At 47.8% G+C, this 24,363-nt stretch overlaps 12 protein-coding genes across 12 annotated transcripts; 8 read left to right on the top strand and 4 right to left on the bottom strand.

Annotated features, from left to right (window-relative positions):
* Positions 1-2,985: 2,985 nt before the first annotated feature.
* On the top strand, positions 2,986-3,192 carry HETIRDRAFT_244238 (uncharacterized protein; the record flags this gene model as incomplete). The annotated part of the gene is made up of 1 exon (XM_009542188.2): positions 2,986-3,192. A coding segment is annotated over one exon (207 nt), but the record flags the coding sequence as incomplete, so codon positions are not given.
* A 1,163-nt stretch (positions 3,193-4,355) lies between these two features.
* HETIRDRAFT_28547 (uncharacterized protein) lies at positions 4,356-4,643 on the top strand (the record flags this gene model as incomplete). Its single annotated transcript, XM_009541973.1, has 1 exon — positions 4,356-4,643. A coding segment is annotated over one exon (288 nt), but the record flags the coding sequence as incomplete, so codon positions are not given.
* Positions 4,644-5,037: 394 nt separating this feature from the next.
* Positions 5,038-5,424, top strand: HETIRDRAFT_307532 (uncharacterized protein; the record flags this gene model as incomplete). The annotated part of the gene is made up of 1 exon (XM_009542187.1): positions 5,038-5,424. A coding segment is annotated over one exon (387 nt), but the record flags the coding sequence as incomplete, so codon positions are not given.
* Positions 5,425-6,656: 1,232 nt separating this feature from the next.
* HETIRDRAFT_423684 (uncharacterized protein) lies at positions 6,657-7,310 on the top strand (the record flags this gene model as incomplete). The annotated part of the gene is made up of 1 exon (XM_009542186.1): positions 6,657-7,310. One exon carries the CDS (start codon positions 6,657-6,659, stop codon positions 7,308-7,310), a length of 654 nt encoding a protein of 217 aa, XP_009540481.1.
* A 1,082-nt stretch (positions 7,311-8,392) lies between these two features.
* HETIRDRAFT_306312 (uncharacterized protein) lies at positions 8,393-8,859 on the top strand (the record flags this gene model as incomplete). Its single annotated transcript, XM_009542185.1, has 2 exons — positions 8,393-8,655; positions 8,703-8,859. The coding sequence occupies 2 exons, from the start codon at positions 8,393-8,395 to the stop codon at positions 8,857-8,859; spliced, it is 420 nt and encodes a 139-aa protein (XP_009540480.1).
* Positions 8,860-9,336: 477 nt separating this feature from the next.
* HETIRDRAFT_447220 (uncharacterized protein) lies at positions 9,337-9,744 on the bottom strand (the record flags this gene model as incomplete). Its single annotated transcript, XM_009542184.1, has 1 exon — positions 9,337-9,744. The coding sequence occupies one exon, from the start codon at positions 9,742-9,744 to the stop codon at positions 9,337-9,339; it is 408 nt and encodes a 135-aa protein (XP_009540479.1).
* A 905-nt stretch (positions 9,745-10,649) lies between these two features.
* HETIRDRAFT_98975 (uncharacterized protein) lies at positions 10,650-11,370 on the bottom strand (the record flags this gene model as incomplete). Its single annotated transcript, XM_009542183.1, has 2 exons — positions 10,650-11,246; positions 11,296-11,370. The coding sequence occupies 2 exons, from the start codon at positions 11,368-11,370 to the stop codon at positions 10,650-10,652; spliced, it is 672 nt and encodes a 223-aa protein (XP_009540478.1).
* A 151-nt stretch (positions 11,371-11,521) lies between these two features.
* HETIRDRAFT_468120 (uncharacterized protein) lies at positions 11,522-13,631 on the bottom strand (the record flags this gene model as incomplete). The annotated part of the gene is made up of 9 exons (XM_009542182.1): positions 11,522-12,346; positions 12,398-12,540; positions 12,602-12,677; positions 12,730-12,872; positions 12,930-13,001; positions 13,060-13,209; positions 13,266-13,283; positions 13,343-13,507; positions 13,565-13,631. 9 exons carry the CDS (start codon positions 13,629-13,631, stop codon positions 11,522-11,524), a joined length of 1,659 nt encoding a protein of 552 aa, XP_009540477.1.
* Positions 13,632-14,391: 760 nt separating this feature from the next.
* Positions 14,392-15,609, top strand: HETIRDRAFT_423681 (uncharacterized protein; the record flags this gene model as incomplete). Its single annotated transcript, XM_009542181.1, has 4 exons — positions 14,392-14,434; positions 14,497-14,572; positions 14,658-14,769; positions 14,899-15,609. The coding sequence occupies 4 exons, from the start codon at positions 14,392-14,394 to the stop codon at positions 15,607-15,609; spliced, it is 942 nt and encodes a 313-aa protein (XP_009540476.1).
* Positions 15,610-16,980: 1,371 nt separating this feature from the next.
* Positions 16,981-18,983, top strand: HETIRDRAFT_165974 (uncharacterized protein; the record flags this gene model as incomplete). Its single annotated transcript, XM_009542180.1, has 4 exons — positions 16,981-17,280; positions 17,329-17,404; positions 17,457-17,563; positions 17,616-18,983. The coding sequence occupies 4 exons, from the start codon at positions 16,981-16,983 to the stop codon at positions 18,981-18,983; spliced, it is 1,851 nt and encodes a 616-aa protein (XP_009540475.1).
* A 1,555-nt stretch (positions 18,984-20,538) lies between these two features.
* HETIRDRAFT_412908 (uncharacterized protein) lies at positions 20,539-21,925 on the bottom strand (the record flags this gene model as incomplete). Its single annotated transcript, XM_009542179.1, has 5 exons — positions 20,539-20,619; positions 20,983-21,143; positions 21,315-21,473; positions 21,522-21,759; positions 21,908-21,925. The coding sequence occupies 5 exons, from the start codon at positions 21,923-21,925 to the stop codon at positions 20,539-20,541; spliced, it is 657 nt and encodes a 218-aa protein (XP_009540474.1).
* Positions 21,926-23,110: 1,185 nt separating this feature from the next.
* Positions 23,111-24,262, top strand: HETIRDRAFT_306371 (uncharacterized protein; the record flags this gene model as incomplete). The annotated part of the gene is made up of 1 exon (XM_009542178.1): positions 23,111-24,262. The coding sequence occupies one exon, from the start codon at positions 23,111-23,113 to the stop codon at positions 24,260-24,262; it is 1,152 nt and encodes a 383-aa protein (XP_009540473.1).
* Positions 24,263-24,363: the final 101 nt, after the last annotated feature.

Here is a 24,363-nt window from a genome sequence, read left to right as displayed (position 1 = left end):
ATTGGATTGGTTTCTAATTTCATGATATTAGCACTAATTCTATACTAAGAAGTCTTTAATTAGCAGTAGGAAATAATAAGTACAACTGCTCTATCAGTGAAAAAATAAAGATGCGGCACATTCTATGCTATTTTAGCATATTACTCTCCTTCACATATGCCTGCACCATGATTTTGTAGCTTTTTTGCTGACTTTCTAGCTGCCTTTAAAAGGGACATAGAAAGAGAGAAATGTGCATTGATGCCCTCAGCCACTTTATTAGCAGCTTGGCAGCTGCCACAAGAGACTATAAAGACCTCAGTACCTTGGCCTTGCATACAAGATCATTAAAGTTATCATTGTTAGCCAATGCCTGCTACTAGTCATTACATGACACAACATGCAGGTTGGGCTTAGGGATGTGCTACATGCAGCCTTATAGACCTTGTCTATTAGTACAGTGGTTAATACTGTCTTGTGCAGCATATAATCATCACCACTATTGATATTACAATTCTCAGTGCCATCCATATTGTCCATTGCCTTGTTATATTGAAGATGCTCAAACTTGGTGTTTTTCTCTAGCTATTGGGCTATGGAAAAGACAGTCATGTTGGTATGCAGTGCCAGAATAATATGTTTGCCTGCTATGTAGGAAATATGTGCACTAAGCATATCAAGATCATTTCTAATAATCTTGTGCTTATTTATACATAGGCATGCCATATATATACCCTTGTCCCCACCCTCTACCTCACTAGTGGCTATTTGGAAAAGCCCTCTCTCTTATTGGATCTTGATTATTCATATTCATGTTTTTGATCAAATTTGCAAGTTCAGGTAGCATTGTCTATACTAGTAGAGTCCCATTGAATATTACACTCAATCATAGTTTTACACATTCTCAGTCCAAATTGTATAAGTGCCATAATCTATTTTTATCCTATATAAAGCGTATTATTGATTTTCCATTGGTTGATTATCTTCTTAGCTGGTGTTTAAACTAAATCCTAAAAGACCTGACTTTTTAGGTATTTATTGACCTATTTATTTATAAAATAGAGGAAAGATAAATGTTAAATAAAATCAGAGATGTTGAGGTTGCCTATATTACGTCTACTTATTTAGATTATCAAGTTCATATCTTAGACCTTGTGGCTTAGTGGCTTAGAGCATCTGTCCTGGGTGCTTGCATACATGAGGTTGTTGGTTTAACTCTGGCAGAAGGCAAGTTTGTTATAAGGTATATTCTGTGTTTAGGTATTGAATTAGTGCTCTAATAGACATGACTCTATAAGAAAGCTATGAAAACTGTGATGCTTGATTTATTATTATTTTTCCGAAATTTCAAGTTATGATTAATCCTAATAATTCCTAATTTATGAAAATTATGTTTAATTAGAACAGGTTTAGAGGGAGGGTAAGCTAAAAATGTCTAATCCTCATTGTTCTTAATTATGCATAATAGAACTAATTAGAGCTTAATACAAAGGGATAGTTTTCCAGATGAATGAGAATCAATGGGCGACAAGCGAAGCAGGGTGTGAGTTCAGAAATAATGACACTGAGCAGTGCTGGGGGCGTACTTTGTGATGTAGCAGTAGACGAAGATGCTACTTGTTGAGGAGTTGAGGAAGATCATCTCGAGAAAGGCGTATTGGTGCAGCTAATCCAGAGCAGCTGCATGAGCGCATGGCACATCACAAAGGCAGGGTGTGTAAGATGCGGGAGGAGGGTAGGGGCTTGGACACACCCTGGGCTGGGGATTGTTGTCATCATTGCTGTTATCATCGTACCTGTTGGCCCAGCAGAAGTTGGCCTTAGCAATGATATTGTCAATTCTGGGGTGCACAAGTGCATTGGGGCTGGCCATGGTGAGCAAGTGTAGACAAGGGCCAGATGGCGAGTTGCGGAAGCATGCTAGGTGATGTCATGGTGAGCATGAATCAGTGCCATACTGCATAGTACATACTACTAACACTCTGAGTCCCTCAATTTTACTGGTGCATTCTTTCCTCTTTGTTCAACTTCACAAACATAACACATCCATTTTTCATTTCATTAGTGCCATCCTCCAAGTTTCAAGAATAGAGCGTGGCTGCTAGACTTTTCCTCAGGTCAACCTATGACATGCCGCCCATACGACCCATGGTCCTCTAGAGACCGGAGGTCTCGACAATCCAGATGTCTACTATTGTGGACGCATAACCTGTCTAGATAAGGGGAAGTCTTGGTGCTCTTGGACAATCTGGTATGAGCACAAACGAGATCACGAGGCTCAGTAGGCAGCAGGCCAGATCCCTGCTTGGAACTCATTGCATAGGATTCTTACTCGCACTCGGACATGTCAGAAGCACACTTGGCTGCATGGAGATGGACCTAGGGCAGATGTGGGGCAGATGCATCTAAGACATCGAGCCGGAACAGTTGAGGGCAGCAAGGATGGGAATCATGTCGATCCCAACCAGGTAGGCATCCCTGTAATTGATATCACTCATTCCTAGATAATATACTCACTCTATTTCATTGCAGGAACTAGCTCAACAAGCAAATAATGAGATGGATGAGATTGCTGACCTACTTCCTGTGCCAGATGATGGAGACCAGTTGCAGCAGGCCGTCCAGGATCTTGAAGATTTGGTTGGATTTTTGGATGTTGAAGGTAGTGGAGGCGTCCAAATGCCAGAGGACTTAGCGGAAGAGGAGAGGCAGCCTGACATTGATGGTAACAACGCAGAAACATCCCACATACCATCTGTAGACACTGCACTCAAGTTCATCAATGCATCGAAATTGGCACATCTCGAGGATGACAAACTTGACCCGGAAGTGCTTGAGCAACTTTGTCATCCTCTTGAGGAGGTCACTGAGCTCGATGATCCAGATATTTGTCTCTCTATTGATCTCTTTCTCACCAACATGGATGGGTCCAAGAAAATCTATAACGAGTCTTGCACTGCTTGCCTGCAATGTCATTTAACAGACAAGGTTCTCTCTCATCATCTAGTAAAGAAAAAAGTTGCCGAGTTGAGTGGGATCACTTCTATTATACACAACATATGTCCAAACACCTGCGCCGCTTACACCAGCCCCTATGCAGACCTGGACAAGTGTCCTCTATGCCACAGGTCTCAGTATGATGAAGTGCATTTGGCTTTGACTGGCAAGAAAAAGCCTCGACAGCAGTTCCATACAATTTCCCTTGGCCCATAATGCCAAGCACAATACTGCTCACCTGAAGGTGCTTCTTCTATGCATTATTTCAAAGAAAAGATGGAAACTATCCTTGCAGAGTTGTGCATTTCAGGAAAGCTTGCAGTTTTCGAGGATGTGCTTCATGGCTTGGACTGTTGGGATGCTTATCAGCATGGCCAGATCTTGCCTAGAGATGTAGTTGTGATTTTTTCAATGGACGGGGCACAGCTATACAAGAACAAAGCCTCAGACTGCTGGATTTACATATGGATCCTGCCAAATCTCGCTCTCGACAAGCGCTACAAAAAGAGATATGTGATGCCTAGAGCCATAATTCCTGGTCCCAACAAGCTGAAGAACACGGATTCATTCATGTATCCTGGCCTTTACCATGTCGCAGCACTGCAGAAAGAATGCTTCTGAATATGAGATGCCTGTCCAAGAACAACATTCCCATCTCGCCCATGGATTTTTGTTGTAACTGCAGATGCTGTCGGAGCACCTCTTCTCCATGGAGAAGTTGGCCATCATGGAAAGAAGGGCTATCGTGAAGGCTGCAATAGGATAGGGTGCAGAAAACCAGGTGGTTTGCATTACTATGCAGCCTGTCTAAAGCCAGATAACTACAATGAGGATGGATGTAATCACAATGACGATGAGCCTGCCAACCTGCCTGTTCAGTCTCCTAAAGAATATCAAGATGACTGTATTCAACTCTAGCAGTCTGCATCTATTGTGGAGTATGAACGTCAGCATCTCAAGACTGGAATATCGAGGCCAAGCATTTTCAGTGGTATGCCGGTGGAATGTCGACCGCCAATTCCTGGACTCTTTCCTGGAGATATCATGCATCTTATTGGTCTTAATATTCCAGACCTCTTGCTCAAGCTCTGGCATAGTACAATGGAGTGCGACAGGAAAAATGGTGACGACAGAGACACATGGGACTGGGTTTCTCTAGTAGGCAATGTCTGGAAGCAGCATTGCCAAGATGTTGCAAATGCAAGGCAGTTCCTTCCTGGTTCCTTTGATTGTCCTCCACGCAACCGGCCGAGAAGATTTCAAGTAGTTACAAGTATTGGGAATTTCTCCATTATCTCTATGGGCTTGGTCCTGGTCTTCTTCATGGTATTCTTCCAGACAAGTACTGGCGAAACTTCTGCAAACTTGCAGCTGGTGCACAAATAATATTTCAGCTACATATTCCTTACGACCAATTACTCAAGGCATCAATATTATTGTCAGATTTTGTATACGACTTTGAAGTTCTCTATGTCCAGCATAAAACCTCTTGCCTTCATTTTGTGCCACAATGCATGCATGCCATTACACACACACCTAGCACCACCTTTCGAATCGGTCCTCTTGGATGCTCATTGCAGTTTCCCATGGAGCAAACCATAGGAGATTTGGGTGCAGAAACTAAGCAACTATCAAATCCCTTTGCAAACCTGGCGCAGCATGCACTTCGCCAAGCCCAGGTCAATGCCCTCAAAGCCATGCAGCCTAATCTTACGCTTGAGCCATGTCTAGTGCCTCCCAAGGTTGAGAGCCATGACCTTCACGATAGGTTCATCTTACATCATCCTTACCAGGATCATCCAAGGCCAGTTTAACTATGTGAAGCAGAAGCTATCAAAGCATACTTTGGGAGATTTGGAAGACTTGCCAATGTGCAGGATGATTGGTCTAAAAACCCCTGTGTTCAGCGTTGGGGACACCTTTATCTGCTGAATGGACAATTTATTCGCACTGCATGGGAGGAGATCACCAACAACGCCTCTCGCATGAATCAGAATGCAAAGGTTAGGCATTCAAACATGTTTTTGTATTACTTGCTGAACCTTCTTGTTCTTGTATGCACAGATTATGTATGGTGCTCTATTGAGATATGGAGAAGTCCTATATTTCTTCCAGCATAAAGCTAACAACACCATGCACACCCTCACAATGGTCTCTCTTTATGGGCTTGAGAATGAGTTTTTGCTTGCAGAATCATCGGGTACTGTTTGGGTGTGCCAAGCACAAGGGAATAACACCCTTGTTGTGATCAATGTTAAAACAATCTTGACATGTGTTGCAATGGTATTATACATATTCTTAATCCCAGATACTGATCTTCTGCAGTTATATCTTGCCATGGACAAGCTTGGTGCAGACATCGGGAATATGGGAGGAGCAAGTGAGAATGACAATAATGTTAGTGATGATGACAATGACCACGATGAGGTGCTGCCAGTTGGTGTATAATAGTATATTTTTTGCTGAGTAGAGACTCTGTGATTTTGCCTAATGCATGTACAGACACCTTTGAGAACTAGCAATTTTTTTGTCATAGAGATAATGCATGTAAGTAGCATTCATGAAATCCAAATTAGAGAGTACTACTATAATAACAACCACCGCTGGCAGCAACCTTGTTGTTGCACTCAGCACACAATCTTCTTATTCTTGCTTTGCCTTCCAATATACCTCCTATTCTTCTTTCGTCCTTCTATAGCTAATAGAATCACCTTTACTCTCTCATCATATCCACAGCATACAGAAAACCCCTTGACTTAAATACCCATTCTTGCCACGATCTCCTTGGATCCCTCAAACACACAAATCAGCCATATTGAGTCTTTCAACTCTGGTATTCTCTATCTTAGATGCCTTCACCCAAGTTTATTTTCCTTGATACTACCTCCGATTTGCTGCCTTCACATTCTAGATTTGATATGACAACAACTTCCCCATCCTTACCATCATCAAGTTCATCAGCTTTTTTATCATTCTCATCTAATTGGCTCAAGCTTCCATATTATCAAATGGACTCTTCCCATGCACATTACCAATCTTATCTATCGCAGAGTTTGGCATCTGTGGGCATGCTTGAATTTTACCTGCGAGCCGATAACAAGCCCTAATATATCTCGATAGAATTCTAATGACTACTACAATGTCTCACACAGCCTTATTGATGCTGATCACAATATGCTTGTACGCGCTGGCAACCGCCCATATAATCAATGCCTCCAGCAACTTGCTCAAGCAGGGAGCTAGCATAGGGGTCTCCTCGCATAAGTTATGCTATACAAGTATGTCTTTCGTCAACCAATTATCTTTAATTTTAGCCTTCACAAATCTCTCTCACTAAAAATGCCTATAATGAAATCATCACCACTATTCTGTAGCTGCTTTCTATGACATCCAATCCTTTTAGTCACCCTATCCCTTTAATGTCTGTTTCACCATCAGTAATCATGCCTATTACCACAACACAGAGCTTGCAACAGTGCCTGAGCCATGTTATACTTGGGCACAACATGATCATGCCATCAGCACCAAACAAGGATAGTGACTGCAGCAAACTCCCATACTTTTATCGTGAGGAGTGGAATAGTCGAGAAAAAGGTAAAGCAGGAAAAGGCGGTCCACAGAGCAAGAATATTGGGCTTCAGTTTGCCAAAGAGGCAGATGGGTGACCTGTGACATACACAATGGCAAAGGAGATGCGAGCAATGCTCAACTCTCTCTTTCAATTGCTGCTTGCTAATAGTCAGGCGGCGGAAGTCTCAAACAGCCTTACTCACGAGGCGCGTGTATATATCCACGTCACCATGGCTAACCACTTTCCCTTGCTCTTGTTCTGCAAAGGGGGAAGATGGAAGATTAACATTATGATTACACAAGCCTACTCTGAATTCTGGACAAACCATGGTCACAAAGCCATCAAGAAGGAACCTGCTGACGTAGATCTGGGTATCATGATATCAAGAGTTGCTGTGAAACAGGAGTGGCATACTAACAATGCAGCTGCCGGCAATGTAAATGAAGGGCAAAATAAGAAAAAGGCTCAACTGGCAAAGTCAACACCAGCAACTGCCTCTCTAACGATAGCGCATGCATCCATTACACATCCACCATTGCATGCACGCATGGCACTAACTATGCCTGCTATAGTCTCGCCAACCTGTTGCATCGCGTTATCACCACTTGCCTTATCCCTTATACTCAAAATGACCACTCTTACACAACCACAGACTGCACAGGAGATCACACAAGTGGACACTGCACTATTGCTGCCACAAATGAGCATGCCTATGACTGGACAGATGCTCATGATCAAGGCCGTTGTTAGGACTGCATCCTAACACGTGCTTGGCATGTGAACAGAAGGGAAGGTCAGGTGTTTCCTCGGACTCGAACTATTAACGACTAGGACTGTGACTTGACACGTGTCTAGGCACGTGACTCAGGACACGGTCATGAGCTACACGCATGACTCGGACTCAGACTGGCTACCATTTACATGCTGATGCATGAACGCTTACGTACTATGATTCTTCTTCTGTTGCGATGACTGATGTTGATCGTGATCAGTTCCATTTGATATTGCTGCGGACAGACATTTGATATACTTACTATATATGGTTACATTGAGGAGCCGCAGAGTACGAACAATGACTGCGGCTTACATGCATCGATCGTTGATAGTACTTAGCATTTAGAAGCACGGACCATATGTCCGTCCCGCCCTAAATAGCCATGTACTATATATAGGAGAGCTGAGCTTCTTAGAAGCCTCAGCTCGTTCACTTCGTATACAATCTTGATCTCTGCACTGCGCCTAGCATCTGGCTCCTTCCAAGCCCACGCATTGCGAACTCTGTCAGATCAATTGAATCATACCTAGTCTGACAAAGCACTGGATTTGTCTCAAAGCCTTTATCATTCTCCCATCTCCATCGCTTATCAAGGACTCGCTGCTTATCGAGTCATTCGCTGGGATCCACCCAAAGTAATCTGCTCTATCGGAGAAGACTTGTTCGTTCCTGAAGAACATTAGTCGATTATAAACAATCATCTTCTCCACTTGTTCGAAGACAAGATCAATAGTAACCAAGACTTCTTGGATTACGCACGCAGACGAACCATTGTCTTTATTCGTTGGGCCATCACAATCAGCTTTAGCCCAGGGAACCCCTCCTAGTGTATCACGTGCACGCGACTAAGCCTAGCCGGCTTAACAGCCGTCACAAGTCTCTCTATTGCATCAAGCTCTGTTGAGATACCAGCACCAAACACTCCAGCTCCCAACAAGGTACATACCGTGTCCTCTACTGTCGCCACCATGCTCATCATAATTCACAGATTATTCCAGTTGATAATCCATTGTAAGTGATTGTTCTATATCGTGGTATTGTACTAATCGTTGTGCCACTCGACATGTAGCATGTTACCACATCAACCCAGGCATGTGCATATACCAGCATCCCCTTCCAACTCTTTGGATGTCACCATAGGAACACCCACCGCCATTGCCAAACCTGCTCCCAATTTAATATGTTCCACCGAAGCCACAAACAAAGTGACTGAACACCAGCCTGCTAGTGCCAGAGCAAACACTGTACCTGGCACCTTGCCAAACTCACCACCAAAAAAACACTCTAAGGTACTCGCAAAGGAGAAGTACAAGGCTAGCATTATTAGTACACAGTGTGTTTTCCTTTGTTAAAAGCTCATAATAACTAAACCATTGCTAGGAATGTTTTTCTTGCTCACTGGCTTCAACACTATCCTAATAGTTATTACTATGAATGCTCCAATGCCTATGCAGCTCTCTGTGCTGACAAGATGAAGGTATGCACACAATTCTTAGATCAAAGGGTAATTTGTGGATTCATCTGCATGGTCTCATAAATAGGAACTAAAGAATCACTGTACAAAATTGGTATGAAAGAATTGACATATACTGTACTCATGCTCATGATATAACTTCAGAGACTTGCAAAGAACATCTCAACAAAGACAGCATAGATCTGGAGGGGTATGTGGGCCAGAGGGGTGTTAACAAGAAGGGGCCAACCTTGTGGACCAAGATCGGATGGAGACAGGCAAGAGGGAGCATTGAACAAGGCGAGGATAAGCTAAGAGTGGTATAGATGGGGATCAGGCAAGTGTGGACAAATGTGAGTAGGGTGGTGGACAGATGGGGAGCAGCAGCATGCATGCAGATGGTCAGCACACTGAGATGACGGAGTGGTGCAAAGTTTGACGAGCAAGAGGAATAGGGCAGCAAGAACAGCAGAGGAACGGGATTGGTGGGATTGGCAAGGATAGCAGAAGCAGCAGGAGCAGGAGTAGCAGCACAGGCAGTGGAACAGTAGACGAGCAGAATCAGCGAAGGAGTGAGTACAGTGGAAGAGTGGAGTCGACGGCATCAGCGGGAGTAGCAGGAGTAGTGGTGGTAGGAAGGGCAGTGGAGCAATGGATTAGCAGGAAGAGCAGAGGAGCCAGCGGAGCAGAGGAGCCAGCACAGTGGAGGAGCAGTGGCAGTGGTGGCGAGACTAGCAGATGTGGTAGAGCAGTGGACAGAGTGGGCACAGGAGTGGCAGGAGTGGAAGGAGCAGGAGCAGAAGGAGCAGGAGTAGGAGTGAAAGTGGCAGGAGCAGTGGTGGGAGTGGCAGGAGTGGTAGTAGCAGGGAAGAAGTGGTGGGAGGAGCAGGAGGAGCAGGAGGAGCAAGAGGAGCAGGAGGAGCAGGATGGGTGGTGCAAGATCCAGAACCCAAGAGCATTTGCTGTCATTTGCTGTCATTTGCTGGCATTTGGATTAATCCTACATGTATTAGCCTGTCAATCACATCGGCCTTCATATGCTCTCATTTATGTGGAACCACTCAAATTTCAACATAAGTTACCTGCAACTGTTGACAATAGATGGCATTCGACTGAAAAAATGATCAAAATTGTGCTTCCGTCAATGTATTGTGTCGAGTGATACCTAATGAGATGCTATGAGATATATGAAGCATCAAATACTATTGTATGAGAACGGAGTGATATATGTTCATTCACTGTTCATTTGCCAGCAGTTGACGACATTCCAACACATCGCCAATTTCTGGACTGGGAATGCATGTGCTCAATTGCTAATGGTTGCGAGCGAATATATTGCTCTCATCCGCCCACATCTGTTCTGATACTTGGGCGTTCTCACTGGGGATGAACGAGCGAGAGCGAGCGAGCCACTTTCAAGTGGGGCGGTCATGTGATACGTGATCACAAGTGACATGTTTCGATCACGATGCCCCAAGCCACATTTTGTTGAGTTCCTTTCTTCTCACAACATTTCACAATGCCACAGGTGACTGTGGCTTTCACCATGCACACAAAGAACTCACAATGTTGATTGAAAAATTGTCATGTCAGTTCACCCGACGATACACCAACGAAAATGTGTCCTAGACGAAGGTGCACGCGAACTACTTGTTTCCAACCGACTCCTCCTGAGATAAGAGGAGCAAGCACTGATTACTATGCAGTTATTGTCGTCGTGTCGGTATCCTCAACCGCACATGCTCTCAGGATATCCTCGCAATTGCTTGTCGTTGACCACACGGGAAGTCCATCGCCCGCACTTCCCGACCATTTTGAGACATCGCGTGCGCCAGGTCACTATATATCGATCTAGGCTCTGGCGGTACGTTTTTTTACTCGGATGGGCTAAGGCTCCTGAAGTCATCGTCGCTGTCTGAGGCGGCAGAGTCATCGCTCATGCTGTCATCGCCAGTATGCAGACAGCGAGAGCAGACAGACGGCTGCCACGCAAACCGGCTGCGGAAGCACGGCCCAGTGCAGACAGTCAGCGACATCGGCCGCGACGTTGGCAGACATGCACCCGCGTCGAGAGCAGACGCCCACAGAGGAGTGCGCGACGTAGACGCAAATCCAGGGGGCGCCTCAATTTCAAGCCAAACACAATACACGAATTCGAGGTGCCAAAGCATATGGCTGGCATCGTACTCGGAAATCGGCCAAAGTGAAGGCACCACAGTCGACACTATCCGTGGCTGATTGAACAGCTTTTCAGCCAAGTCGAGGATGACGAAGTGGGGTTGGACACTGGAAACGAGGATCGGTAGACTGTCAAATGGATATGAATGGTGGGTAGAGTTCTGCTCGGTGGGGTCAGCATTGAGTGGCAAAGACCGTTTGGTCGAGTCTGGCTCGTCGAATCGTTTTATTGGACGAAGATCCTTGTCCAATGGAAACAATCGATATTCAAAGACCTCAGCACCTTCGTAAATCTACACAACCGTCGGAGAGAGTTATCGCGGAAAACGATGACAGACGGACCGACTCGATGGGAGATTGTTGGATCGGACTTTTGAGATCTATCATGAAATAGCGAGCCCAGACTCTGTCTACCATTTCAGGGGGTGGGAGAAGCAGCCACCTGCGTGGTCAATAGTGGCTGTTCCTCAGTTGAGAAACCATGTTGAGTCATCGAAAGGAGTTTGACATTTGTTGCTTTGCCATGTATGCCTCTAATGGGACAAAACCCACGGAGATTTGATGGTCGTCAGGAATCAGGCGTGGTGGTTTTATAATTGGTGTCCACGCATACAGTTCTTGTAAGAGTCCGGCCCACTTTTTTAGAATAACCCCCCAGCTGCTTATCATTGACTACGCGGGATGTCGATCTCCCTCGCTTCGTCACCTGCTGCATACAACACGATTGCCAGGAGCGGATACGATGAGCGACACGTCTAAGGTATGCTCGGTATTGGGCCATCCGATCAGATTGATGGCCGGTGTCAGAATCCTCATTGCTATTAGAGTGGAGCGAGTTTGGGTTGCCAGAAGAGATGCTCTTCTTCCCTCGACAGTGTGCACAACAAGTAGGCATCCATGCAAATCGGTTGCGAACGCATGGCCCGCTACAAGATGTACCAGAGGGGCAATGCCTCTTGGCGCCATCTAAGTAAGGATGGAGAGGCGGGATAGGGACGAGGACACGGGGATTGGAGATAACATGGGCGGGTACCTCACGCGTGAACCACATGCCATAGGTCTCTGTTATAAAGAAGATCATGGAAGAGGGATCGAAATCGTGCCCTTGCCAAACCGACTTCAATCTATTTCTGATTTCAACCCCAAAAGTATTTCGTTGATACAACTTCGCAGCAGTGTCGCAGATGACGAAGTGAGGTTTGGCACGAGAAACGAGAGTTGGCAAGGTGTGGAACGGATAAAAGTGGCGAGTCCTTCGCGGTTCGACAGCAGTTCTGATGCCCGGAAAGCTTGTTTCACTAGGTGAGTCTGGATAATCAATTCGATTGAACGATCGAAGTTCGTCGTCCAATGGCAGCATTCGATATTCAAAAGTTTCGGCCCCGTCGTACATCTAAAAGGGATCATTAGATGAGAAGATCTGTATCAAACATCAGAGACAGACCGTATCAATCAGAGTTTGATCTGAACCATCTCTTGGACCGAAGAGGAATTTATCGTAAAGGGTCCTAAATTTCTCGATCATTTCGGGAGAGGGAACAAGTAACCATCGTTCACTATCAAACGACTTCAACCAGTCGCGCCGTACTGTGGCCGCACACGATGTCAGTGACAATCTATGACCAGTGCAAACGACAGAGACGCATACGGTAGATCTTGTTCGATTCCGTCCTCGGATCGAGTGAATTGGATTCCATCCCCCACCACCATTCCAGACGCGTTAACTATGCAAAGTCAGTCAGAGCAATCCTCAAATCGATGCTCTGTTGACCTCACCAGCTCACTATTCCACAAGCGTTGATTCAATAGATAGCATGATGACACTGAAGCTTCTGAGGAGAGTTCTTGCGTTAGAAGACATCGCTTGACCTGCGTGGATGCTACTAAGCGCTTCGATTTTCGATTGTGATCTCTCATAGCTTGATTTCGCAACATATCAGTATGCAAGATGAGGAAATACACGAACACAGACGTACATGGTATCACTGGAGTATCTGTCCCGTCAATGCTTTGGGCTTGACCTGAGTCCGTAACTCGACGCTCGCTATCTTGTCAGGCAAAAAATAGGCCGATATTATCAGACCCCAAATAAAAATATTCACACACCTGCTGTATTGGAACCATCTTGTTCACTGCTACTCCTAACGGGAGCTCGACTATTCCACGTTACAGGCTGATCGCTGCTTGCTACTTTGCGACGTTTTAGGCTGGAAACCGCTGGTTCTGATGTAGACCTTTTGCGTTTCAAGTTCACATCTTGAAGATTCGAGGATTCAGTATATCAGAGAAAAAGCGACGTAAGGTCAACGTACGGGTGTACCCCGTCTCCACTTTTATGCAGCTGGCTCATAAGCGCATGCAATTGATATACAAGACGGAGATTACATACTTATGTGAAGAGGAGATTTTGCTTTTACAATACTTTTCGCTGGACTTGACCCGCTGGGCATCGGAGACTGCTCCCAGCTCGTTGTGCGGCGGTGTTTTACGCCCACGAGTACCGAATCGGAGCTAGACCTCTTGCGTTTGGAGTTACTAGGGCCACTATCACTATCTTAGCGATGAACCAGTGAGGAGATGATGACAGGAAATTGCACGAGCATAGACGCACTTGTGAGGTCTGTACTGCTCCCCCCACTGTCTGCTAATGTCAACCCTTTCATAGGTTGCGTTTCCATCGTGCGATAATGTTGCAATAAGATTTGAGGTTCGCGGACGGGTTTTGCGAAGGGCAGGATGTGAGGGAGCGCCGAGTCTTATTCCCGCTGCTAGGACAAGGTTGACTCTTGTTTCACCAGACTGTCTGACTGACAACGGTCACGGTCACGTGTCAGCACATCGCGGGTGGCAGCAAGCGATCTCACTTAGTCTGCGCCGCGACGACCGAGGGAGCAGTGGGGCTCCTCGAGCAGCGCGGCATCCCAGATGTTGATTGGGTCAAGCCTATCGAAGGGGAGTGGGCGCATTGCAGATTCTTCAACCAATACCGGCAATACCGGTATGCTTATATTTTTCCAACCGTTCGTTCCATGTGCTCAAACACTGATTCTAAAAGACGTTGACTCACAATCCGCCGACTGTGTCTCACGGTCCATAGATTCGGGCGTTAAACGGCCGGGCCTGAAGCGCAGCAGGGATTTCACACCATCGAGGGTGTCAACCCCAGCTAAGAGGCTGAGAGAGGCCGAATCTACACACATGTTGAGTGCGCAGACCCTCATTGATAGCCTTTTATACCTACTGATTTCCCTTCTTTGAAAAAGTTGATCATCATCCGAACGTCCCTACTCCATTCGCGAGGATTAGCAAAGTTATCCCTACGGACCAACGCTCTGTAACTCCTAATGAAACACTCTCTCCAGCTCCGCAACCAGCCATCTCAAACATCAAACATTGCCTTGTGACGAATGAGCTCGCGTCGGAGGCCCGAGTCGAACCATGTTACTTGCTAAATCAGCGTCTCTGGGACAACAAGGAGATGGTCTGCTTTTTTCCTTCTCCTTTGCCCCCGCTTGTCAACGCGATCGCCGATTTCTTTTGCAGCTTACGCGTCTCGAATGAATGTGGGGAATGCAATACAGCTCGCTCGATTTGGACACAGAAGCAAATCGAATATATTGTGTGCTTTACCGTCTATGCGCCTCAACCATCACTGATGTTCTCCTCGATCTAGTCCATCATGACTTGTTGGAATCGTTTGACAGCCACCGATGGCTGCTCCTCCCTTTGCCTGAGATGGTCGACAAACTGTGGGACCGCCGCCAGAAATCTATGGAAGCCCCCACCAGTGCAAAGCAACAACCGCACATCGAGACGGTTCATCCTCCCCTGTTTCATCCAGAGTCATATCTCACGAACGTCTAGCTTTAAGCAGGTGCTGACACTTTCAAATATCGGTTATTGCCATTACGGCGTGGCCTTGGTTCGATTGACCGATTCGATCAGCCAGATGTAACTGGAACGTCCTCGCCGGCCACCGCGCCCCATTCGTACACATTTGATACCCTACCGACTCTGGTATCGCACTTGAAGCTCCACTCCGCCATCTGCGACGCTGGCGTCAAGCTCTATCACGAGATCACATCGGGGCACTCAGGGCTCTCGCAGGTGGCCAAGCTACTCTGGCCGGTGTCTGAGCGCGAAGCCACTTTCACGCTTGACTACATAGAGCGCGTCTATGGCACGTGGCTCAGATACGAGCCGCACTCGACGTTTGCATCATCACCTCGGACTCCTCTACGACTACCATCCCCCGACGCATATCCGAGGCTGCCCCTCCGGCGCCGCTTGCGCCCATGGGCTTGCCTCCGGCCGTGCTTCAGGAGCCGGTTCACGTGGACACCTTCGCTGTGCGCTCGCTGTCAAAACGGCGGCGTCGATAGCGGCGCGTCTAGCGGCTCTGGGGGCGACGGAGACCGCGCTGGCCTCGGTCCGTCCGAGGCACTATCTGAGACTGAGTATGGGACCCACCGCAGGCGTCTCTCGCTCGCTTGGCGGTCTTCTTGTTTGGAGAGTGTCAGGAAGCGCGGGGGGTGGGCTGCGCGCGTGCTCAATGACGGCCAGCTAGGGGGTTATGCGGACGAATTGCCGCAGACACTGGACGAGCTGTGTGATGGTTCTATTCTGGATGTTGATGCTACGTTTATTGGACCTTAATATGTCAAGTGTCGGTTCTGTGGATCGGGCTTTCATCGCGTCCCGTAGCTTTGGTACTCGCGCTTTCTCTCTCTCCACGGAGTCGGTGCCCGGGAACTCGTTCCCATGGTGCGAAGTCTACTTCTCTGAGGCCTCTACACCTCTCGCTTGAATATGCATTTATCGATCTTGCATCTATCTTGGTTGCGTGCGCATGGCTGGGTGTCCAATACTTTGGAAGACCGGCGCGCTCCGTCGGACAAACACTGAGGTGCCCGCTGGTTGTTCGTTGACCTGGTTCGTGCGACTCCTACACGCGCTGTGAATTTAGTTCGATCGAGCATGCCGATGGGCGACTGGCCCCTTCACATGTCGACGCTACACAAAGACTCTCCGCTTGGTGCTGTCCAAATCTATCATGTGACTGTGCGCCATTGTGCCACCTTCTAATTCTTGCTTCGGTGTGACTATCTCACTTGATTGTTCAACCGCCTCATCTCAACATTCCTCATTCGCAAGAGTCCGTCTCATAGGAAACGGTTTAATGGGCATCACAGCATCCGCTCCGTTGAGGTGGTCAAGCCCATTTAAGAGGAGTGACACAACAGGTTCCCTGGACCTTTCCAACTCCCAAGATATCAGTGATCCATCAAAAAACAATAGCACAGTCAGGGACGCAATCCCTTCTGATACTTCTAGTACGCGCGGGCTTCAGAAAGCTCACAGGTTCATCGCTGACGTCGTGACCTTCCGAGATGTCGACCAGCATCCCGAAAGCTCGGAGACCCCCGCTCCAATTCCACCTCTGTACTTGCAGACCCAAAACGATGCCTCGTCACACAGGAATCAGGACCATCGATCATGCCGTGTTATCTGCTCAACCCGCGCCTCTGGCAGTTCAACGGGATGGTGCGTTCGGTCCTGCCTCTCGCGTCGTGATCCGACCGTTGACCGCCGGGTGCAGCTGACGCGCCTCGAATGGCACTGGGGGATGAAGTACTCGTCGTTAGAGCTGAATGTGGAGGCGAACATGATTTATCGTGTGTCGTGCCGCCGTTTACGCCTCACTGGTTACTCATGAGCCTCGCTGGTTGCAGTTCGTCAAGATTTGTTGGAATCGTTTGACAGCAGCCACAACCCAAGCGTTTGACCACATTCGCTTTGTCACGCTTCTACGCCTTGTTTCAGCCAAAGCTGCTTAGCATTGGCTGCCACCATCGATACCCAGTGGACCTATTATCCGCCGTCCATGCTGCCACAGGATCTGTGCTGCCACATCTCTTATAAAAGCGGCCTGGCCATGGCTGTTTTATACGACATTCCTCCTTCATTCTGATATCTTCCCTCTATCATTCCATCCATTTTCGCCTCCCTCCTGTACTCTGTTATTTCATGTCTTCATCATACCACCAGACTGCATCGGTGGCTACTGTGGCATCCCACCGTCTACGTCAGAAACCGTCCTTCCGTGGGTCCATCCAGAGTAAAAGTAAAATCCATGACCTTGCGGCCGGTTCAGACATGCATAACGGTCGAAAGTCGACGAAAGCTACAACTCGCGTGTCGAAATCTGTGGTATTGGAACTCGATCCTACTGGAGGCCAATGTCTTTTAACCAGAGAATTGGATGATGAGGCACCGTTGGAGTTCGCACACATATTTCCACGGTGTGAGATGAATAATGACGACCTAGTGAGTATGTCATAGTTTCTGCACTAGTCTTAACTCATTGTATCACAGATCACAAACTTAGAACGCGCGTGGGGAATTGGACATCGGTGTTTCAACATTGACGACGCCAGAAACCTTCTTCTTCGTGAGAGACGTTGTCCAATTCTTTTTGTTTCAGTTCTCTTAATTTGTGGCAGTTAAAGTCGATTGGCACCGACTATTCGATGCCAAACGCTGGCTTTTGCTTCCCTCTCCCGACATGGTCACGAACCTCCACAATCACACAGAAGGCAACATCACGTTGGTTCGTAGCTCCATGCTGTTTCTTTGCACTCGATTCACTTCGGATATACCAGAGGTACAATGGAGCCACAAAATTCGAATATAAGATGGTGCCATTAGGATCTAAACGGATCATGGACGTGTATAGACACTCTCGACCTGACGGCGCCGATGAGGAAAGTTCAGCATCATCCTACAAATATCCATTTAGAAACCTGCCCACACTGGAGTCGCATGTCCAGCCCCATTGGGTCGTGCTCAATGCTGGAATGAAGCTGGACTCAAGATCAGAATGCGAAATGGACGCTTTCTACGAGCGCGTCGCCGATGCCTATACCATCAGTAGAGATGATGCGATTGATTTCATCCAGACGTTAATCGCTCTTAACACAAGATGGAGGTCACCCACCGTAGCGAATGATGCCACACCCCAGGAGGTCGCGTCACTCAAAGTTGCGTTACCCAAGGTTTCGCTACCCAAGGTTGCGCTACCCAGGGTTATGCTACCCAAGGTTGCGCTACCCAAGGTTGCGCTACCCAAGGTTACGCTACCCAAGGTTGCGCTACCCAAGGTTGCGCTACCCAAGGTTGCGCGACCCAAGGTTGCGCGACCCAAGGTTGCGCGACCCAAGGTTGTGTCACCCGAGGTTGCGTTATCCAAGGTCGCGCCGCCCCAGCTTGCATCGCCCCAGGTTGCATTGTCCCAGGTTGCCTCGCTCCAGGTTGCGTCGCCCGAGAGCGCGTCACTCGAGGTTGCGCTACCCAAGGTCGCGTCCTTCCAGGTCGCGCCGCCCCAGGTTGCCTCGGTCCAGGTTGCGTCACCCGAGGTTGTGTTATCCAAGGTCGCGTCCCTCCAGGTCACATCGCCCCAGGTCGCATCGCCCCAGGTCGCATCGCCCCAGGTCGCATCGCCCCAGGTCGCATCGCCCCAGGTCGCATCGCCCCAGGTCGCATCGCCCCAGGTCGCATCGCCCCAGGTCGCATCGCCCCAGGTCGCATCGCCCCAGGTCGCATCGCCCCAGGTCGCATCGCCCCAGGTCGCATCGCCCCAGGTCGCATCGCCCCAGGTCGCATCGCCCCAGGTCGCATCGCCCCAGGTTGCATCGCCCCAGGTCACATCGCCCCAGGTCACATCGCCCCAGGTCACATCGCCCCAGGTCACATCGCCCGAGGGTGCCTCAACAACCCAAGTTGTGTCACCCGAGGTTGTGGATGTTGTGGATGTTGTGGATGACATTTCTGGCGAGGGCAAAGACTCGAGGTCCAACAAGTCCAGCGATAGCCGTCGTTTCATCAAACCCATGACGACGACGCTTCAACACTATTTGCACAAACGTTCTTCAAGCTCTCCCCATTCGCCCTCTCTACGGAGTCCTGTACGGGAGGTAAAACGCAGCAAGATCAGCTCTATCTACAGTGGCAGGAAGCCTAAAATCACTTAGGAGATTGGGGATCTTCTGTCCCGGCTTATCTTTCCTTCCATATCCTCTATTTCGTTCTGGTATATAATTATGTTGGTTCTAGTATACGATTATGTAACTATGTAGGTTCTTGTATACACTTATGTATATAATTGTATCATCATACCCTGTGCACTGCCTATATAACTGGAGCAAGTCTCAAACCTTGATGACTTTCGGGATACTTTAGAGAAAGCTGAGATTAGTGAATCGAATTTGATGAAAGTGAGTTTAGAGTCCAACATGAAGCCAAGCTTGTCGCAGAGTATTTGGCACTGTGAGTTCTCCCACTACTCCTGCCTTTGTTGAATACCTACTATACTGTAAGTAACGTCGAGCTCCAGCATGACCCATGTGATATGTACATGATGAACTAAGAGGACATCAAACCATCATTGACCCTCAGCATCTTTGGTACCCATGACCTGATCTTAGAATTATCCAATCAAGATTTCCTTCGATGCAGTCCATGGCAATGTCAACCTGCCCTGGCTGAGCAGCACTCTATGTTTCTGACTCTTATCAAAAAGGCCATAGTGGTATTTTGTAAGCTTCCATATTTCCGCATACACAGTATATACACCTGGCAGGGGTTAGTCATAAGCCAGGTCAGGCCCTGACAGAGGAGGTTGGAGCAAACAAGTATCGCAAAATTGATACAACAAGAGAAACCAAGTTAAGCAGACAGCAGATGGAGATGCCAAGTGTGCATGTTATTAGTCAGACAATTCAGCTCTAAATCTTGAGTCTCATCCTCTAAAGGTTAGGCGGTATGGTCTCAAACAGTGGGCAAAGAACACATATGATCTTATTGCTCACCAAAACAACCTGTCTTACTCTTCCTTTCTCTCTGTATCTTCAATCTTGCTCCAAGTTGCTCCTTCAAAATGGATCTACCAGCATCATTTACAAGATACCCAACACTTCTGACTCACTGCAGGTAAACCAGCTAGCGCATGTTCTGAAAGGAGTGCAATGCTTTCACAAGATGTGACGCAAGACATACTGAGTTGAAAGAGGTGTTGTTAAGCCGCTAGGCTTATTACGTGCGCCTATTGCACTAAAAGGGGTTCCCTGGGCTAAACATGATAGTGACAGCCCAACGTATAAAGATGATTGATCATCTTCAGGCTTGGTCCAAGAATTTTTGATCACTATTGATCCTGTCCTCAAACAAGTGGAGGAGGTGTTAGTTGACTAGATGCCATTGCTCGTCTAGTACAAACAAGTCTTCTCTGATACAACAGATGACTTCAGAGGGATCCCAGCGAATAACTCAATATGCGGTGAGTTCTTGATAGGTTGCAGGCAGTAGAGGATGATGGAGGCTTTGAGATGAGTCCAGTGCTTTATCAGACTAAGTATGGTTCTTTGGATCTGGCAGAGTTCACAGGGTGTGGGCTGAAGGGGCCAGACACCAGGTGCAGTTCAGAGATTGAGATGTATACAAAGTGAATGAGCTGATCTTCTAAGAAGCTCAGCTCTCCTGTATATAATACATGCTGTTTAGGGTGGGACGGACATATGGTCCGTGCTTCTAAATGCTAAGTAATCCACAGTCATTGTTCATACTCCGCAGCTCCTTGATGTAACCATATATAGTAAGTATATCAAATGTCTGTCCATAGCAATGTTCTATCAGAACTCGATCACGATTGACATCAGTCATCACAATAAGAAAGAGATCATAGTACATAAGTGTTCATGCGTTAGCATGTAAATGGCAAACAGTCCAAGTCCGAGTCATGTGCATATCTCATGACCATATCCTGAGTCATGTGCTTAGACATGTGTCCAGTCACAGTCTTAGTCATTAACAGTTTGAGTCTGAGGAAACACCTGACCTTCCCTTTTGTCCATGTGCCAAGCACGTGTTCGGACGCGGTCCTAACACTACCCCCCTTTTACACTCATCGTTGGCTTGTGACGTTAGTGTGGTCGGGGAGCGGGAGTTCTTGGAAGTGAGTCGTATCCATGACACTGGGGCATGGTGTACCAGGTGTCCCTCCCAGGCAGCATTGTCAATCATCCTTTCCCTGATGTGCCAGTAGTACCCAAAATTCTCTGCTACATGGTCTAGCTGCATTGAAAGACGTTTGATCCCTTCTTCATAGGCCTTGTAGTCCTGTATGAAATTACGGGCTGTGAGGTCGGTGTGGTAGCGGATGTGCATGATGGGGCAGCTGGCGATAAGGTGCCCGGGTCAATCGCATTCCCAGCAGAGTCAAGTGTCAGCAGTGGGTGATGGCAGAATGAGAGGAAGGGGTGAGGGTAAGTGAACGGGAAATGGGGGCCAGACTCATTCTGAAGCACGGGCACCATTCTGCCAGTTGCTAGGAGGAGCAGGCAAGTGAGCCGGAAGCATGGGCCCAACTTGTTCTGCCGCGCAGACATGGTTCAGCCAGTCAGACAGCAATCTGGTTCTTGGTGATGGCGTGTCAGTCAAGCAATGCACCTCATGTTTGCATGCGGCTTGTTTGGGGTTGTATGGTGGGCTGCTAGGGTGAGAGATGGGTTAACCTGCATCATTAAAGTCGGGGATAGGAGGGAGCCGATTTCCAGGGAAAGGGTCAGCATTAGGGTAAGGGAGGGCATTGTGGATGTTGGTCATGGGGAGGGTGTGGAAGGGTTCCGGCACTAGAAGGGAGAGTGGTGACAGATGGTGGTTGCCATTGAGGAGATGGGAGAGCGAGGAGGAAGACATATCTGTGTAGAGGGAAGGTTTGTTGGGGAAGTTGGGGAGAGGGTTGGACTTTGTCTTTCATTCCTTTATAGGTTCCTTTTCATCCTTGTTTGAGCAAGTAGTGACAGTGGTGCAGCGAGAGCTTGGTGGATGTAACAACAATGGTCCTAGTAAGGATTGTATATTGGGCTGTGTCTGTTCAGGCGGTTCCTGCCTAGATCACCACTGTTCGTTTGGCCATGCCAAACCGCGATTTGCCTGCCTTTGCAGTTCCTGGTATGCTTAAGTGTGCCAATTTGCACTGTCTGAGGGTTTGCTCTTGGGCTTCGTCTGTTACGAAACGCTTCACTTATGCTTACCTACTTTTCTCACCTTCTTGATAAGGACTCATAGGACCTTTCTCCCGACTACACCTCGCGTTCCTGTTCCATTGATACTTGGTCCATGCATTTGCTTGTACATATTTATAGATACTGCGGCGCAGTGTGGAAGCCTCAGGCTATCCACTTCTGTCCAATCTAAGAACTGCTGTTCACACAGTCTTCTCTGATTCTGAGACATTAGTCTGATCAGTCCCGATCATCCTCTCTAATCCTCTCATATTATTTGTGGCCTAGGATCCTCTCGTCCCGAACAGCCGTTCGTGACATCTGGATAGCCTCTCCACACACAATCCTACTCCACCCTTTTCTTTGCAGCAGAACACCGGCTAGATACATACGGCGCTAGGCAGTCCCAAAAGACAAGCGTCCGTCGACCGTAGTAGTTACTATACACTTCGAGCGAACGGTTGGACGATTCCACTTCAGTGTGGGTCGTTTCAGGTTGTAGAATACTTCTATCTGGTAATCAACCCAGTGGAAGTACGACCAAAACAACTGCACTCGACGTTACATATGGTACTATACCAGAAGCAGAAATACTGTACCCGGCCAGAATGAGCTGCTGTTGCCTTGACCCTCGAACCTTGATCAGGTTGAGACTAGCGCTGGCTCTTTGATCCAACAAGACGACTTCCAAAGGTTCAGGAAGAAGCGTAGGGCGAGTTCCACACGGAACCGACTACTTGAAACACTCCGACACATTTGTCCATTTCGGACAACCGATCAGAAGAACATCCAAGGGAAACTGGGTTTACGTAGGGGGACAGAACAGCGGAAAAACAGTCGACGCCCCGCTAGTACCCTGGGAAGACAGGAAGGCACCTCTCAGAACCGTAGATTCCCCCATCCAAACAAAACCTGTTCTATCACCGATTGATATTCCCAAAGAAGATATCAAAGAAACCCCAATTCCCGCAGGAGTATTAACCCCAGTCGACGAAGAAGACCCGGAACCTATAGCAGGGCCGAGTCAGCCAAACCCAAACCCAAACCCACAACCGAACCCTCCACCAACAACAGACACCACAGACGACGAAGACGGAATGTCGGACAGAGGAAACAAACTGAAAGATTTCGATGGCACAAGGTCGAAGTACAGAGAATGGATATATGAATGTCACATGTACATTCTCGCCAACCCGACCAAGTACGACACCGATAAGGATAAAACCCTGATGGTGTTGTCATACATGAGGGAAGGAACGGCATCACTCTTTGCCCAGAAATACTACTTCGACAGGGAACTTCGAGAATACAAGGCAACGGAAACAAGAAAAACATGGGGAACGTTCAAGGACTTCTTAAAAGAACTGGCCGCCGCATTCAAAGATGAAAGTCTCGAACAGAAGGCGAGACAAAAACTATTCACAATGAGAATGGGAAAGCGGTCAGCAGACGAGTTTGTCACGGACTACCTCATGACGGCAGGAGAAAGTGGATTTGATCTTGAATCCACCGTCGACTACTTCCGTCGCACCATACACCCAGAGATCCTCAAACAAATTTACAGACTTCCTGACATGCCGACGACAATGGACGATTGGGTAAAATACACCCGAAGGTTTGATAATCAATGGAGAGAGTTGCAGAGCATAAAAAGCTCCGTACCCTCCACTGCTATTCGATCCAGCAACCCTTTCCGCTACAACTCATCCAACGCTCCATCCTCCATGAATAATTCCGTTGTCCCCATGGCCGTAGACTCAGTCCGAACAACCCTCACGGACGAGGAATGCAACCGCCTCAGAATGGAGGGTGGGTGCTTTTACTGTCGCCAGAAAGGACATATGGCCAACCAATGCCCTGTCAGGGGTTCGTCTAGGGTACATGAAGGGTCAGCTAGATATGTTCAACAGAGTAGTGGAACGATGGGGAACCGCTCGGCTCAGACCGGCGGCAGGATGGGAGGCGGAGGAAGCGGCTATGGCCGAACGTTCTCGACAGGAGCTTCAAACAGTCCTCAAGGAGGCACTACGACGCAAGGTAGAAGCGTGGCGACGACTAACCCGTTCCGAGCCCGACTCGCAGCTCGCCAGGCCCACGCACCTGGACCGGATGCGCCTGTACGTGAGACAGAGCCTGAGATTAGCCGAGAAGAGATCCAAAGGGTTATCGGGAAGATGAGGTGGGACGAACAGGAAGCACTCCTTCAGGAGTTAAGCGAGATGAGCAAGCGAAAAGAATCGGATTTTTAAATAGGCCTACGGCTCCGGTGTACTGTAGACCTGTCCCAAGTCCTCCTGTAAAAACATTTGTATGGCTCACCAAATCAAATCAGAAATCGTCTATGAGGATA

Source organism: Heterobasidion irregulare (assembly GCF_000320585.1).
Source record: "Heterobasidion irregulare TC 32-1 unplaced genomic scaffold scaffold_01, whole genome shotgun sequence".
Taxonomy (NCBI): Eukaryota; Fungi; Basidiomycota; class Agaricomycetes; order Russulales; family Bondarzewiaceae; genus Heterobasidion; species Heterobasidion irregulare.
This window is presented reverse-complemented; position numbering and strand designations above follow the sequence as displayed.